This window comes from Caretta caretta, chromosome 4, assembly GCF_965140235.1.
Source record: "Caretta caretta isolate rCarCar2 chromosome 4, rCarCar1.hap1, whole genome shotgun sequence".
Lineage (NCBI taxonomy): Eukaryota > Metazoa > Chordata > Testudines > Cheloniidae > Caretta > Caretta caretta.
This window is the reverse complement of record NC_134209.1, coordinates 41,212,594-41,230,908: the sequence shown is the minus strand read 5'-3', so window position 1 is coordinate 41,230,908 and position 18,315 is coordinate 41,212,594. Positions and strand designations below refer to the sequence as shown.

Below are 18,315 nucleotides of genomic sequence, written 5' to 3'. Positions count from 1 at the left end.
GCTCCCATTAGGATCCTCTTCAGTCTCAGGTCCACATCCTGTATCTTAGCTACTGGCAGACAGCACACACTTCTGTTCTCCAGATCAGCTCTAGCGACAGGCCTGTCTGTTCTTCTTTATAGGGAGTCCCCAATCATGTAGACCTGCCTTTTCCTGGTGATGGTGTGATTTTCTGGCTGCGAGTCCTCTTTTATTCTCCCTTGCAATCTTCTGCAAGTCATCCTGTACCCTCCTGGGGCTCTGAACTCTGGGTATTTCCATCGGCTCTTCTCTTCTTACAGGACTAGCCGCTCTTCTCTTCGACCTTGCCCTCTCCTCCTTCAGTTACAGCCTGTCATGCCCCTTCTTCATTTTCCAACTGAGCAAACCTGTTCCTGAGCTCTATTTCTCCTTCACTAGTCAGTCTTTTCCTTTGCCTGGTTCTTGTAGTCACATGCTACAACAGACCACTTTCCTCACCCAGTAGTCTCCCCTCCGAGTTCTTCAGTCCAGCTTGCATCTGCAGGTCTTGACTTTTTCCTTCAGCCTCCTGTTGCCTTTGCTCCATCATCTCAGTTTCGAAGGGGCTTTAAGCAACCATAATTTCCACCTGCATCTTCAAGCCTCGGATCTTCTCCATAAAAGTGACACTTAGAATCATAGAATATCAGGGTTGGAAGGGACCTCAGGAGGTCATCTAGTCCAACCCCCTGCTCAAAGCAGGACCAATTCCCAATTAAATCATCCCAGCCAGGGCTTTGTCAAGCCTGACCTTAAAAACTTCTAAGGAAGGAGATTCCACCACTTCCCTAGGTAACGCATTCCAGTGTTTCACCACCCTCCTAGTGCGAAAGGTTTTCCTAATCTCCAACCTAAATCTCTCCCACTGCAACTTGAGACCATTACTCCTTGTTCTGTCATCTGCTACCACTGAGAACAGTCTAGATCCTTCCTCTTTGGAACCCCCTTTCAGGTAGTTGAAAGCAGCTATCAAATCCCCCCTCATTCTTCTCTTCTGAAGACTAAACATCACCAGTTCCCTCAGCCTCTCCTCATAAGTCATGTGTCCCAGTCCCCTAATCATTTTTGTTGCCCTGCGCTGGACTCTTTCCAATTTTTCCACATCCTTCTTGTAGTGTGGGGCCCAAAACTGGACACAGTACTCCACATGAGGCCTCACCAGTGTCAAATAGAGGGAAACGATCACGTCCCTCGATCTGCTGGCAATGCCCATACTTATACAGCCCAAAATGCCATTGTCCTTCTTGGCAACAAGGGCACACTGTTCACTCATATCCTGCTTCTCGTCCACTGTAACCCCTAGGTCCTTTTCTGCAGAACTGCTGCTGAGCCATTCGGTCCCTAGTCTGTAGCAGTGCATTGGATTCTTCCGTCCTAAGTGCAGGACTCTGCACTTGTCTTTGTTGAACCTCATCAGATTTCTTTTGGCCCAATCCTCCAATTTGTCTAGGTCCCTCTGTATCCTATCCCTACCCTCCAGCGTATTTACCTCTCCTCCCAGTTTAGTGTCATCTGCAAACTTGCTGAGGGTGCAATCCACACCATCCTCCAGATCATTTATGAAGATATTGAACAAAACCGGCCCCAGGACCAACCCTTGGGGCACTCCACTTGATGCCGGCTGCCAACTAGACATGGAGCCATTGATCACTACCCGTTGAGCTCGACAATCTAGCCAACTTTCTATCCACCTTACAGTCCATTCATCCAGCCCATACTTCTTTAACTTGCTGGCAAGAATACTGTGGGAGACAGTGTCAAAAGCTTTGCTAAAGTCAAGGAACAACACATCCACTGCTTTCCCTTCATCCACAGAGCCAGTTATCTCATCATAGAAGGCAATTAGATTAGTCAGGCATGACTTGCCCTTGGTGAATCCATGCTGACTGTTCCTGATCACTTTCCCCTCCTCTAAGAGCTTCAGAATTGATTCCTTGAGGACCTGCTCCATGATTTTTCCAGGGACTGAGGTGAGGCTGACTGGCCTGTAGTTCCCAGGATCCTCCTTCTTCCCTTTTTTAAAGATGGGCACTACATTAGCCTTTTTCCAGTCGTCCGGGACCTCCCCCGATCGACATGAGTTTTCAAAGATAATGGCCAGTGGCTCTGCAATCACATCCGCCAACTCCTTTAGCACTCTCGGATGCAACGCATCCGGCCCCATGGACTTGTGCACGTCCAACTTTTTTAAATAGTCCCGAACCACTTCTTTCTCCACAGAGGGCTGGTCACCTCTTCCCCATGCTGTGCTGCCCAGTGCAGTAGTCTGGGAGCTGACCTTGTTCGTGAAGACAGAGGCAAAAAAAGCATTGAGTACATTAGCTTTTTCCACATCCTCTGTCACTAGGTTGCCTCCCTCATTCAGTAAGGGGCCCACATTTTCCTTGACTTTCTTCTTGTTGCTAACATACCTGAAGAAACCCTTCTTGTTACTCTTAACATCTCTTGCTAGCTGCAACTCCAGGTGTGATTTGGCCTTCCTGATTTTACTCCTGCATGCCCAAGCAATATTTTTATACTCATCCCTGGTCATTTGCCCAGTCTTCCACTTCTTGTAAGATTCTTTTTTGTATTTAAGATCTGCAAGGATTTCACTGTTAAGCCAAGCCGGTCACCGGCCATATTTACTATTCTTTCTACACATCAGGATGGTTTGTCCCTGTAACCTCAATAAGGATTCTTTAAAATACAGACAGCTCTCCTGGACTCCTTTCCTCCTCATGTTATTCTCCCAGGGGATCTTGCCCATCAGCTCCCTGAGGGAGTCAAAGTCTGCTTTTCTAAAGTCCAGGGTCCATATTCTGCTGCTTTCCTTTCTTCCTTGTGTCAGGATCCTGAACTTGACCATCTCATGGTCACTGCCTCCCAGGTTCCCATCCACTTTTGCTTCCCCTACTAATTCTTCCCGGTTTGTGAGCAGCAGGTCAAGAAGAGCTCTGCCCCTAGTTGGTTCCTCCAGCACTTGCACCAGGAAATTGTCCCCTACATTTTCCAAAAACTTCCTGGATTGTCTGTGCACCGCTGTATTGCTCTCCCAGCAGATATCAGGGTGACTGAAGTCTCTCATGAGAACCAGGGCCTGCGATCTAGTAACTTCTGCGAGTTTCCAGAAGAAAGCCTCGTCCACCTCATCCCCTTGGTCCGGTGGTCTATAGTAGACTCCCACCATGACATCACCCTTGTTGCTCACACTTCTAAGCTTAATCCAGAGACTCTCAGGTTTTTCTGCAGTTTCATACTTGAGCTCTGAGCAGTCATACTGTTCTCTTACATACAATGCAACTCCCCCACCTTTTCTGCCCTGCCTGTCCTTCCTGAACAGCTTATATCCATCCATGACAGTACTCCAGTCATGTGAGTTATCCCACCAAGTCTCTGTTATTCCAATCACACCATAATTTCTTGACTTTTCCAGGACTTCCAGTTCTCCCTGCTTGTTTCCCAGGCTTCATGCATTTGTGTATAGGCATTTGAGATAACCCGCTGATCGCCCCTCTTTCTCAGTATGAGGCAGGAGCCCTCCCCTCTCACGCACTCCTGCTCGTCTTCCTCCCGGTATCCCACTTCCCCACTTACCTCAGGGCTTTGGTCTCCTTCCCCCCGGTGAACCTAGTTTAAAGCCCTCCTCACTAGGTTAGCCAGCCTGCTTGCGAAGATGCTCTTCCCTCTCTTCGTTAGGTGGAGCCCATCTCTGCCTAGCACTCCTCCTTCTTGGAACACCATCCCATGGTCAAAGAATCCAAAGCCTTCTCTCCGACACCACCTGCGTAGCCATTCGTTGACTTCCACGATTCGACGGTCTCTACCCCGGCCTTTTCCTTCCACGGGGAGCATGGACGAGACCACCACTTGTGCCTCAAACTCCTTTATCCTTCTTCCCAGAGCCATGTAGTCTGCAGTGATCCGCTCAAGGTCATTCTTGGCAGTATCATTGGTGCCCACGTGGAGAAGTAGGAAGGGGTAGCGATCCAAGGGCCTGATGAGTCTCGGCAGTCTCTCCGTCACATCGCGAATCCTAGCTCCTGGCAAGCAGCAGACTTCTCGGTTTTCCCAGTCGGGGCAGCAGATAGATGACTCAGTCCCCCTGAGGAGAGAGTCCCCGACCACCGCCACCCGCCTCCATACACACACACGCCGAAACAAAACAAGACCACTGCACCCCCACCCCAAACTCTGCTTACAAACTCTCTTGTTCACAGCTCTGTGTGCTGCACCTATGCTGCTGGAAGACTGTTTGGCTGCCTTTATAGGCCCTCTAATCAGGGAAGCCCCGCCCGCAATCAGGACTCTGCTCCTCTCACAGCACACTGCCCCCTACCAGCTTCTACAAACTGAACAAGGGAAAAAACTATGCAAACCAGAAAAAAAACCCCACAACATCCACAAAAAACTCACTCGTTGCACCTAAGGATCAGGAACTTGTTCCTCCCTTCTCCTCCAACAGAACACCCACTCAATCTCCTCGTTTACAGCTCTGTTTGCTGCATCTGTGCCCCTGCTCCCATGCCATCTGATTAAAAGATCACAGAATTCGCAGTTTACACAATTGCACCCACTAAAGCAATTTAGGGTGGAAAGAGTTTGTTCTACCTGCATCCATAAATCACAAGCAATGCTTGTACTCTACCACCCGGAAACTGGTTTGGTTTAAAAAGAAAAAAAGAAAAAAGTCATCTGGCCCGTGAAGTTTCTTCTCCATTCCAGAGAGAGCAATAAGACTTTGATCAACATTCTTCCAATTTAAGATTTGTTTCTGATACAGAACATTACACTTAATGGCTTTCCCTGGCAGATTTGTAACTGACTTGCTGCCAAATCTGTCCCAAAGAGCATGTGGGTAGTAATTTTAAAGTTTTTTTTAGTTGCCACTTTATTTGAAAGGCATAGGGGTCGCTGTTGGTAAAATGCAAGATGTCTTCCTCCGAAGAGCATCCAAAAAAATACAGTTATAGAAATTAGATTGTTCTGTAGTCTAGGATAAGGTGACCAAGTAGGAAGTATGAAAAATCGGGACACTTTTTTTTGGAGGGGTGGGGGTTAGAGGGAGGTATAGTTGCCTATATAAGACAAAGCCCCTAATATCAGGACGTCTGGTCACCCTAGTCTAGGTCAACATCTTTCAATTAAATACCTTCTTCCTCTTTAAAAATGCTTATTGTTGTGATGATGTTGAAACACCAATGAGAGAGAGAATATCATACCATCCGTCAACCAGCAAACCTTAAAGAAAGCATGATACATTCCTAAAGTGAATTCTCTAAAATTCCCAAAGCAATTATCTGCTTATCCAATTTTTGTTTAAAGTGGTGCCTTACTTAGGGAACTGATGGAAAGTATATTTTGATTAAAGAGCAGTTGAGGCTTCATGGAAAAATAAAAATACTCTACTGAGTAACAATTCTGCTGGCATCAAATTTATTTTCTCATTTTGGTTCTCCTTTTCTTTTTTTTTTTAATTAAAAAGGATACTTACATGAAAACAGGATCTTTGTTGCTTTAGAGTTCTACTTTCTAGTTGCTCACCATAACCATCTGTTTGTGATATCACAAAAACTTCACCCCAGTAACAAAGTGTGATGATGATGATGCAAAGGGGCCTGTGGGACCAATCTTCCTCCCATTAGAATCAATGGAAAAAGTGACTTTAATGGGAGCAGGACTGGGTCAGTGCCTTCAGCTGAGCAATATGAGTGAACCACTACTAGGCAACAAAGATCCCATTTTCATGTAAATTTTAATAATAAATAAAAGAAAGACTTAAACAGGGATATACTGATATAGTATAAACAGAAAATCTTTAAATAGATTTTATATTAGATTTCAATGGATCTTGAAAAAGATTCATATATTGAAGATGGATATTTCTAGATAACAGATCTTTTAAAAATATTAAGCACTATTGCCATATCCTTAGCTGGTGTAAATTGTCAGAGCTCCATTATTGGATCTCTGACAATTTACACCAGCTCAGGATATAGCCCACTAGGATGACTCAAAAATGAATTCAGTAGAGTTACACTACTCTAAGTGACAGATGAATCAGGCTTTTATCTTTGTTAAAACTCAAAGAAGAAAATGTTTGCATATTTTAGTGAAGGAATATTTGATTCTTACTATTCGTCTACATGGGGACACTCAGGAAAGTTAATTCAATTGAATTTTTAACGTGGATTAGCTCAGTGGTTCTCAACCAGGGTACATCAACTCATCTAGCTGTTTACCTAGTTTTACAACAGGCTACATAAAAAGCACTAGCGAAGTCAGTAAAAGCTACAATTTCATACAGACGATGACTTCTTCATACTGATATATATACTATACACTGAAATGTAAATACAATATTTATATTCTAATTAATTTATTTTATTATTATATGGTAAAAATGAGAAGGTAAGAAATTTTTCAGTAATAGTATGCCATGACATTTTACTATTTTTATGTCTGATTTTGTAAGCCACTAGTTTTAAAGTGAGGTGAAATTTGTGGGTACTCAAGACAAATCAGACTCCCAAAAGAGTACAGTAGTCTGGAAAGGTTGAGAGCCACTGGATTAGTTAGCCTCCATTCCAAAGTAAATTAAGATAAATGGAATTAAGGCCACTTTAATTCTGGATGAGAAAGCCAACACAGGGGCTTAATGCAGTTTAACTAATCTATTTTAAATTCACACCCTAAATTTATTTGGATGAACTTTCCTAATTATCCCTGTGTAGACAAGATCTTAGAGAAGAGGTCCTGTAACTTTATCATCCAATTCATGTGGTTGCTTTAATCCTGCTTGAGAGACAACAAGGCTGAGGTAATATCTTTTACTGGAACAATTTCTGTTGGTGAAAGAGACAAGTTTTCAAGCTCCACAGAGCTCTTCTTCAGATCAGAGAAGTAATCAGAGTGATTACCTTTCACAGAAGTTGGTCCAATAAAAGACATTATCTCACCCACCTTGAGTCTCTCATATCCTGGGACCAACACAGCTACAAACACTGCAAACAACAACAATGGAAGATCAATCAATCAAGATCTTGTCAATCAACCAAGCAGATGACATTGCACTAGAATGTGGTCATAGCATAGAAAACAGAAGGCATATACTATGTCGTTACACTTAAATGAAAAAAGACGCTGTCAAACTATTTATTTGTAAGATGAAAGTCAGTCATTAAATATAGAAAGCAGGTTCTGTTACTAAATCAAATCCGCTTTCCTGCTAAAAAACCAAAACTGATACATTCATGCCCAAGACTAAGTACGATGTGATGATGCATTACTTCACATATGAAACAAGTGTCTGGAAATCCATATTTGACATTAAACACTATGCATGAAGAACTCTATTAGGGCATATGTTGTGTATTTTAAGCCACATACAGTTGTGCTTGGTAGCTGAAATTCAGTATGTTTTGATTAAGAATGTGAACACATAAAAGTAAAGATTTCAGAGGAAGTCTCACAGCAGCTGTAACTCAGCTATGCTGTGCATACAGTTTATAGCATTTCCACCACTATTCAACACATTTCTGCATAAGGCAAGGAGAAAAGGTGGACTTTGAAGCACAACCTGAAGGCTGACAAATTCAGACTGTTACAGAGAAGGAGAAAGTGAATTCCAAAGGACCACAGACTTCACAAGCTGCCATATGGAATCATAACATTTTTTTATAATCACATTTGGGTGGAAAAGCAGCATGAGAAATTTAAGTCCAAAGAGTAATTTTGTTCCATAAAGTCAAAAGCATCTACAAAATACAATTCTATAATGTAGACTGATTCCTGAATAGGATTTCTACTTCGTAGCTATTAATACTACTGTAAAATTTCAATATCAATTGCTTCCCCAAAAACTCCTTCTCTGCCAGTTTTGAAACTGACATCCCAACAGGTAGTAAAGTGGATTTGAAAGAACAAGCAATGATATATTATTTGCACACATTTGGTAAGAAACTTTAACTATCTCTATTTTGAGCTTTATTCATTGAACCTGTTGGCACTTGGCTGAAAAAAACCTTGGACAGCCGAATCAATCCATTTTGCAGTGAAAATAAGCCCTTCGGTGATTGACAAGCCAGATACTACAGATGAAAATAGGCATGGCAATAACAGTCCTTTTTAATTTGACCAAAGATCCATGTATAAATGTTTGTTTAAAAATATCAACAGGTTCTCAGGTTTCAGAGTGGCAGCCGTGTTAGTTGGTATCAGCAAAAAAAAACTGAGGAGTATTTGTGGCACCTTAGAGAGACTAACAAATTTATTTGGGGATAAGCTTTTGTGGGCTAAAACCCACTTCATCGGATGCATGCAGTGGAAAATACAGTAGGAAGATACACACACACACCCAACATGAAAAAATGGGTGTTGCCATACCAACTGTAACAAGACCAGTTAATTAAGGTGTGCTATTAGCAGGAGAAAAAAAAACCCTTTTGTAGTGATAATCAGGATGGCCCATTTCAAACAATTGACAAGAAGGTGAGAGTAACAGTGGGCGGGGGGGGGGAGGGCGAATTAGCATGGGGAAATAGATTTTACTTTGCGTAATGACCCATCCGTTCCCTGTCTTTTTTCAAGCCTAATTTAATGGTGTCCAGTTTGCAAATTAATTCCAATTCAGCAGTCTCTCGTTGGAGTCTGTTTTTGACTTTTTTTGTTGGAGAATTGCAACTTTTAGGTCTGAAATTGAGTGACCAGGGAGGTTGAAGTGTTCTCCGACTGGTTTTTGAATGTTATAATTCTTGATGTCTGATTTGTGTCCATTTATTCTTTTGAGTAGTGATTGTCCAGTTTGGCCAATGTACATGAAAGAGGGGCACTGTTGGCACATGATGGCATATATCATATTGGTAGATGTGCAGGTGAACGAGCCTCTTCTGGTGTGGCTGATGTGATTAGGTCCCATGACTGTGTCCCTTGAATAGATATGTGGACAGAGTTGGCGACGGGCTTTGTTGCAAGGATAGGTTCTTGGGTTAGTGGTTCTGTTGTGTGGTTGCTGGTGAGTATTTGCTTCAGGTTGGGGGGCTGTCTGTAAGTGAGGACTGGCTTGTCTCCCAAGATCTGTGGAGAGTGAGGGATCGTCCTTCAGGACAGGTTGTAAATCCTTGATGATGTGCTGGAGAGGTTTAAGTTGGGGGCTGAAGGTGATGGCTCGTGGCATTCTCTTACTTTCTTTGTTGGGCCTGTCCTGGAGTAGGTAACTTCTAGGTATTCTTCTGGCTCTGTCAATCTGTTTCTTCACTTCAGCAGGTGTGTATTGTAGTTTTAAGAATGCTTGATAGAGATCTTGTAGGTGTTTGTCTCTGTCTGAGGGGCTGGAGCAAATGCGGTTGTATCTTACAGCTTGGCTGTAGACAATGCATCGTGTGATGTGGTCTGGATGAAAGCTGGAGGCATGTAGGTAAGTATAGCGGTCAGTAGGTTTCCAGTATAGGGTGGTGTTTACGTGGCCATCGCTTATTAGCACCGTAGTGTCCAGGAAGTGGATCTCTTGTGTGGACTGGACCAGGCTGAGGTTGGTGGTGGGATGGAAATTGTTGAAATCATGGTGGAATTCCTCAAGGGCTTCTTTTCCATGGATCCAGATGATGAAGATGTCATCAACGTAGCGCAAGTAGAGTAGGGACGTTAGGGGACGAGAGCTGAGGAAGCGTTATTCTAAGTCAGCCATAAAAATGTTGACATACTGTGGGGTCATGCGGGTACCGATCGCAGTGCTGCTGACTTGAAGGTATACATTGTCCCCAAATGTGAAATAGTTGTGGATGAGGACAAAGTCACGAAGTTCAGCCACCAGGTTTGCCGTGACATTGTCGGGGATACTGTTCCTGAAGGCTTGTAGTCCATTTTTGTGTGGAATGTTGGTGTAGAGGGCTTCTAAATCAATAGTGACCAGGATAGTGTTTTCTGGAAAATCACCAATGGATTGTAGTTTCCTCAGGAAGTCAGTGGTTTCTCAAATATAGCTAGGAGTGCTGGTAGCGTAGGGCCTGAGGATGGAGTCTACATATCCAGACAATCCTGCTGTCAGGGTGTCAATGCCTGAGATGATGGGGCATCCAGGATTTCCAGGTTTATGGATCTTGCGTAGCAGACAGAATACCCCTGCTTGGAGCTCCGGGGATGTGTCTGTGCAGATTTGTTCCTGTGCTTTTTCAGGGAGTTCCTTGAGCAAATGGTGTAGTTTCTTTTGGTAACCTTCAGTGGGATCAGAGGGTAATGGCTTGTAGAAAGTGATGTTGGAGAGCTGCCTAGCAGCCTCTTGTTCATATTCCAACCTATTCATGATGACGACAGCACCTCCTTTGTCAGCCTTTTTGATTATGATGTCAGAGTTGTTCCTGAGGCTCTGGATGGCATTGTGTTCTGCACGGCTGAGGTTATGGGGCAAGTGATGCTGCTTTTCCACAATTTCAGCCCGTGCATGTCAGCGGAAGCACGCTATGTAGAAGTCCAGTCTGTTGTTCCGACCTTCAGGAGGAGTCCACTCAGAATCCTTCTTTTTGTAGTGTAGGTTCTCAGTGATTTCACAAAATGCTTGTGGAACAAGATTCACATTGACTATTCTAGCATAGGCTCAGGCAAACCAGTTGTTTTTGCAGCCGCACAGAATTAGCTTTTAAGCTAACCTCCAAGGGCGATTACTCCTGAGGGAATTCTGTGCCAAAGAATTAAAAAGTCTGCAAACAACATTTTAAAATTCTGCATGTTTTATTTGTCAATAAATAAATGTGGAGGCTCCAACATGGCAGTGGGGAGCACAGGCCACTGGCTGCATGGAGGAGGGAAATCATCCTACAGCCTCTTGGCACCCCACCCCCCGGAACACTGTCTCAGCAGTGAAGCTGCACCCTACCCTGACACAGTACAAGGGCCAGGCCTGCCCCAGAAACACCCCAGGGCCCTGCACCTCCATGCCATGCTCACCAAGATAGCCAGAGGGACAGTCTCACATGCATACCAAGCCCTAGCCCCTGATCCAAGTGTAGACCAGACAGGTTCAGCCTGGCAGGATCCAAATGTGGAAGGGCTTCGTATAGGGGAATCCAGCTGCGGCGTGAGAGTTTTCTGTGTGGGGCAATCTGGGTGCAGGTGGCTTGGTGTGGGGTCCGGGCGCAGGAGGGATCTGGATGCACCAAGGCTCTTGTAGGGCTCCAGGTGCAGGGGAATGAGACTCTGCAGTGGGGTCCCGGTGAAGGTGGTTGGGGCTCAGCGGGGGATCCGGGGGCTCAGCGGGGGGGTGCTGGGAGAGAGAGGCTTAGTTGGGGAGGGTCAAGGTGGCAGTCCAAGTTTGGAGGGCTCATCGGGGTGGTCCGAGTGCAGGGCAGGTGGGGCTCATCAGATTGAGGGTTCGAGTTTCAGGGGCTCAGTGGTGAGTTATCCAGATGGAGGGGTGTGGGTCTGGATGCAGGGGGAGCAGGGAACAATGCGGGGGGAGGGATCTGGGTGCAGGGGGGTTCAGGTGCAGGGGGGAAGAGCTCAGCCAGGGTACAGATGAGGGTTCTGGAGCAGAGCGCTCAGTGGGGGGGGTGGTTCTGTGTATTGTGGGGGAGGGGGATCCAGCTGCACAGGGGTTGGGCAGATGAGGGAGCAGCTCCCCATACAGTGAGCCCTCCCTCCCATGGCTGAGGAGTGATGGGGGCATGAAGTGAGGGGAGGCAGAGCTTCCTGCAGCCAGGGGAGGTTTCTAGGTGTGGGTCTAATCTGGCCCCAGCCCTAACCATTCCTTGCAGAAGAATAAAACCCATCCTCCCCTGCCCAGCCAGGACTAGCAGCCAAGCCCACTGCAGGGCAGGAAGCACCAGCCTGGGTGTCCCCAGACCACCCCAACCCATGGTGATTTCTCTCTCCGACAGCTCCTCCAAGTGCCTGAAACGACACACCCACACTGCCGGGGAGGGAAGCATGACCGCTCTTGTGGATTCCCTTTGCTTTTCCGTCAGAAAGTCATTTTTCTGTGGGGAAGCAAAGAAATCTGTGGGGGAAATAAATTCTGCGCATGTGCAGTGGTACAGAATTCCCCCAGGAGTAGGAGATGGATATTGTGACGGACAATAGAAATTCCAGATTTTTCTACTAAGGTGTCCCCCAGCATTCTGAGAGCCTTTTAAAATGTCTCCAGGTACTTCTTTTTGAATTCATCCTTGAATATCACTTCTATGCAGAATACACTCAATCTGTATTACTCATCACTGTTTTTCCCCTTTTCTCAGTTTCTCTCTTTGGCTTGTCATCTTCTTGTTCTGTAGAACTTCCTTCATATATTATATCCACACGGTATTCTATCCATAAGAACTGCCTCATCCAAATTGCCATCTGCTCTCTGCCTCCTCAATTTAAATCTGAACTTCACCTCAAATCTTCAGAACTCAGATGTTCAACTTGACCTTGAACTCAAGGTCAAGAACTTAAGAACTTGTTTTCTACCTTCCCCAGATCGCCTACATTGGAAACAAACTGTCTTGACCATTCTTCAGCCAAAACTCCTCTGTTTTTATCTGCTCTTCCTAAGTAATATAAACTCTTTCTTTATGGTCCACCTAAAACACAATTTTTTGAAATTCCATTTGTCCAAATGCAGCTCCTCATGTATGCACCTGCCTGGAGACAGTAACACATCACTCAGTCTCAGATACCTGTACTGGATGCCTGTTCACTTCAGAATACAGAACAAAATCTCTTTCCTAATCTTCAAATCCTCCACATACTTCCCCTGAATCCCCTTCACCAATTCCCTGTGTTCCCCTAATGCCAGACTTCTACACTGAAGGAAATAAACACGTTCACATATAGGAGCCTTGAAACAGGATCCCTGTTACGCTGTGACCAACTGACTATCCCCTCTGGTTAATGACTCCTACCAATGTCTTCTCCCTGAAGCTTGGCCACTATGCCCCCATCACCTTCCTAGCACATTTTCAGGTACAAACAACAGTACATTATTTTCACACACTAAGTAAAACTTTAACAATCTGCTTTATCCACGTCAATTTTGACCTAGTTAATCTCTGTGGTTTATCTACCTTATAAAATGGACCAGATAAGTTCCTTCAACATGGTTTTACTGCCCAAATGTATATAAAATAATGTCTAACCTACTATACAATAGATTAGATTATAAAAATACGTCTTACCCAAGGATCACATTTCCAATATACTATAACCATAACATACAGTACAGAATTACTCACTAATGTTATTTCCTAAATAACAGAATTAGAAGTACAAATGTACAATTTCTAGGCAGTATCTGGTTTACAATGGCGCCATGGAACTGGGCCCATGCTCTGAAGGGGCCCCGACCTGCTCTACTTCTACTGCGCCCTGAGACCTCACCAGCCACCTCACCACTGGCTCTCCGCTGCCCACCACTTGCTTCTCTCAGCCAGCTAGCCAGATACGGGCTCCTCTCCGCCCCCTGGCCCCACCTGCCAGCTCCTTAATACATATTATATAAAATATTACATACATATGCATGCTTTTTCTAAAGACTCACTCAAAACATCTTTCAAAAACCATTTACACTTACCTATAGCATTCAGGAGGCACAATGTCAACGTTAAAGTTAAGCTTAAGTCTCTAATGTTAGATGCACAACTACTACATTTGTTCAAGTAAGTCAGGACTATTCAGTTTGCACATACACATGTGTCAATTGAACATCAAGATAATATATGGCAAACAATGGGGGACTATCTCTGGTAATAAACTCTATGCTTGATTATAGCTATTTGCAGGGTCCTGCAATGCACATGTAAATTCAGACCACAATCCCTGTTCAGCAGAGCACTTAGGCATATGCTTAACTTTAAGCACATGCTAATGTCCCCACTGAAATTAACAGGACTTAATCACACACTTAACTTTAACCACATGCTTAAGTATTTTCCTTAGAAACCAAGTGAAAATTTCCCCCCAAAAAGGTAATAATCATTTATTTATTTAATTTTGGGGGGCAAATTTTCCAGTTTACATGTTAAATGGCTTTAGTCACATCACAACAATATTTTATACAAATGCTTTTTACCAACACAAATGTTTGTTTTGAAACATTTGTTACCTGAATTTTTCATGGATTCAATAATCACTGAATTTTAAATTCCTGATAAAGGCAGGTTAGTGTGAGTACCATCATGTTTGGTTGCACTACAGAACTGGGATCTGATTCTAATCTGATTTACACAAATTTAACACCCATTGGCTTCAGTGGAGTTACTCCTTATTCACAGTGATGTAGGTGAGAGCAGAATCAGGCCTCTTGAATTCATCAGATTGTAAATGTGGCATTGAAAGTACATTAGATTTCCAGACAGGAAAAACATTGCTTGGGCCTTGAACAAAAAAGCCCATGGATTTTTTGAATACTAAATTTACATTAGTCATTAGATCTGTGGTTAAAACAGTCATCTCTCTATAAATTTCCTCCCACCCCCTCAAAATAAGTAAAAAATAAATGTTAAAATTAATATCTATTAAAGTTTCTTTATATTTCTCATGTAAACTTCTGATTTTGAGACCATGCCACCAAGACATAGGCTTGCCAAAATTATTTCAAGAAATATGTTTAGCTAACCTTTGGGCTGGCACCTTATTCTGGCTATTCTCTGCCTTAAGACGTAGAAAGCTGCAAAACAAATGTCCAAAAAAAGAAATTCCAGCTTTTTTTTTTTTTCTGTAAGGAAGATGGACTTGGCTTGGGTTTTTATCAACTTGCTACATTCCTGGAGACTTACACACATTTAACAGTCAAAGCTTCTCTGAAATAAAAAAAAATTCTGGGACATATTTAAAAATGGAAACACCTTACTATTTTGTTATGAGATTTAACAAATACATTATGTTATATAAAAGTGATGACAATTAATGATGTTATGCTATTCTTATTCAGTCAATGAGCTCCAACTTGGCAAAGTATAATAGCCACTTCATCCAGCTGTAAAAATTATCTTATTTCAGGGTTCAAAGTTCAGTGTTTTCAATAACAGAACATAAACATGGTTTTCTTAAAGAAACAGTATCCTTTCATTTAAATATACAAGCTCATGTAGATTTTCCCATATAGCCAACATAAAAAGAGTTAGCATCTGGATACTAACTTTTGTGTAATTAAAATAATGTGCACTTTAAGTATCAGAACAGCCGTCACCAATAAAGATGCTGGCATATAAATTGCTGGTCATCTTTACAGTGTTTAAATTTTGATTGTCATCTGAATTAAATACTTAGCAACCTTTTCTACTCTTATTAACATATGTAATTAAATAACCTAAAACAAAATAAAATCCAAACACCAGATTTGTGTTTCCCAGTTCAAATATTTGCAAATAAAATGGACGGTCAGTTACATTAAGTAGCTGAGATTAGTAAATTAACATAATGTACCAAATAGCCTGAAACTTACAGTTCTTGGTTTTCTAGCATCACAGAATGTGATTCTGATTTCACTTACACTAGTTACATCAATGTAAAACAAGGGAGAGAAAGAATAATAAGTCCCTAAATTTCTGTTCCAAAGCCCATTGAAGTCAATGGAAGGATTTCCATCAATTTTGGAACAGGCCCTAAGTATAACATTTAAGCGCTACAAGAGAAAAATCGAAATGGCCAAACCACACTACTGGAAAAAAATAGATTACAAAATTCTTGTATTTTGCAGGTGGAATGGGTGCAATCTGAGAGAGGAGGATACTGTTTCTTTAACACCACTTAAAATATTTTCTGACATTTTAAAACGATATGCTTTTGAACTGAAAAATGTAATTGAATAAAAATAGCAAAACCACAGTATTGTTTTACATAGCAATATTAAAGCAGTAGTGCAGTTCTGTATACAAATGTCTGTTCTTTTTTTAGAATATTTAAAGATGCACAAAAAACTTCTGTTTCTTTACAAAAAAAATAGATATGTATAAAATAGATATGCAATATATTGATATATATGTGCAAATCTAGTGAATTATACCAGATTAAATTAGGCCCCAATCATGCAGTCATTGAAGTCAATGTCAAAAATCCTACTGATTTTAATGGGCCCTCTAGGAAACAGCCAATCTGTCTCAACACAGTATTTCCAAGGCTCATTAGCGACACAAAGCATGGTTTTGCTTTTAGTTGAGATTAGTGCATTTTAGACCATACAGAATTGCATTTCCATTTAAAGCACTGTTATGCCCAGAATACAGGAATCCTAAACAATGAGGCCTATTCTCCCATCAATGCATGAAGGGATTTATATGGGTAACTCCCATCAATGCTAATGAGAGCTACAAAAAACCTCCATGCAGGCATCAATGAGAGTATAAACCCTTGTGTTTTCAGTTCTCTTTAAAATGTTTATCAATATATTACACAATTTGGAAAAATATGTATTTTATCTCATAAAGACAAGAGCAGCAGCATCTACCATATAGCTTCTCCGCAGCTATTGTGAGAAAGCAGCATCATGCAAAATTTCCAGCAAAGCACTTGGTTACATCTACATTTCTAGCACCCTCTGTGTATACTTGTGAAAGCCCCACTCGTTGGTGTTGGTAATATGACAGCTCTGTGATAGTGCATTTTACTATGATTGGCTAAAACTACCAAGCCACTTCTGCATTACTGAGGCTGGTTTGTGTAGTCTTATACAGTACTTTTACCAATGGGATGAGTATTGAATTGTTTAATTCCTTTGACTGCCCTGAACCTATGCCATTAAAACATAATCACAATTACTTCAGTGGAAGATGGTAGGAAATTTGATCATTGGCCTATTTTTGTTAAAATTTCTTTATAAGATGCTCAATGGTGGAAGATGACAGGTAGATGCTATTTTAAGTACACCCACCATTAAAGACTTCTCAGGACATCTCACATAGACTTTGTTATTGCTAAGGAGAGTTCCATTGTTGGATGGCTGAAGGTAATAAATTATATCACTATTTAAAAAAATCTACAGTAAGAATTTTATTTCAGTTAAACACTTCCTACTGATATGCCACTTCTAACTTTCTGTCCAATGGCATTATGTATTTGAAGAGATGGCAATATCCTCAGGTGGTATAAATTGGTACAGCTCCATTGACTTCAATAGAGCTGTACCAGTTCATACCAGCTGAGGAGCTGACAGAATAGCTACCACCAATTTTTTTCAGCTGAGGATTTAGCCTTCATATTTGCACATCTTTGAATGTAGGAAGATTTCTTCTTACCACTGTCCCTAGCAAAGGAGTTGTCCAATCTGCATTCAAAATGAAACTTCAAATTGCTTTTTATAGCTATTCTTTCAAAAGATTTACATTTTGGTTTCTACTTTATCTTAATAAAGTTTCTCATTCTCAAAACCTTATTTACTAAAAGAAGTTTATATCTTGGGTGTTATACTTCAACTACAATTTCAGACAATTTAAAATGGAAGACAAATGTTCACTGGGCAACACACAGCATGAATGTTTAGTGTAGCTTAACTATGTAAAACTGGCATACAAATGAGCTGCAAATAGGCATGCAGGCAGGTCCAAAGCAGGTGCATCTTACATAAGAAATATATGGACATATAGAAACAATCTTGTTTCTGTGGTTCTTTCAGTGGCCATACATTTGTAATGTGACTAGAATCTAGGTTCTTGTTTAGCAACATAGAAGTGAATAATTCAGTCAAATGGACCAATAAGTAAAACAAAGAATACCTGCTCCTACGAGAAACTCAGATTATTGCTTAGATAAAATAATGCGCGTGGGGGGCGAAACCTCAAACAAACCACACTGAATTGTTGGCAGGTACAGAACTGCCACTCTCATGCTGAAAAAACAAGAGGGTGTTTCATGGGCCATATAATTTCTATTATAAGGCGCTGCATTGAAACAATATCTTTTTCATCCTGTACCTTAGCTATCTGTTATGCTAAACCCCAGACTAATCCTCTTCAGTATACAGTAATGTTGGATGCATCATTTATAAATGTCATCTGGCCAGTTAACATATTCCTCAGCATGGTTGAGCCAGATCCTCGGCTAGTGTAAATCAGCACAGCTTCACAGACTTCATTGAAGCTTTGCTGATTTATACCAACATCTGGCCCAACAGAGACATTTGCAAGTTTAGACCTGGATTGTCCTCTTGTATAGAAATATCCAGGGGAGGCAACCCTGGTGAGAAGACAACTACCTTCATAGGGTAGTCTCTGAACCATTCCATCAGAGGAGTGCAGTTTCTCCCACTAGAGGACTGCCCTCAAGCTCTGTGGATATCCTAGAATATACAGAGGCCAGGACTGGTCAGAAAGAGGCTAATTACCAGCTCTGGGACTCTCAGTGCCCCGTCAGCTCACTGGCAGGGAAGCT

The 18,315-nt window shown here is 42.2% G+C and overlaps 1 protein-coding gene across 3 annotated transcripts in view; it reads right to left on the bottom strand.

Moving 5' to 3' along the window:
- The window catches only part of NPNT (nephronectin), a 94,944-nt gene that overhangs the window by 58,980 nt on the left and 17,649 nt on the right, over nt 1-18,315 (bottom strand). The window contains exon 3 of one of the 3 annotated variants that reach the window (XM_048846650.2): nt 14,567-14,617. The exons of the other annotated variants lie outside the window; for them this stretch is intronic. Coding sequence (XP_048702607.2) covers nt 14,567-14,617 — 51 coding nt within the window. The remainder of the gene's footprint in view (nt 1-14,566; nt 14,618-18,315) is intronic. 3 annotated transcript variants of the gene reach the window in all.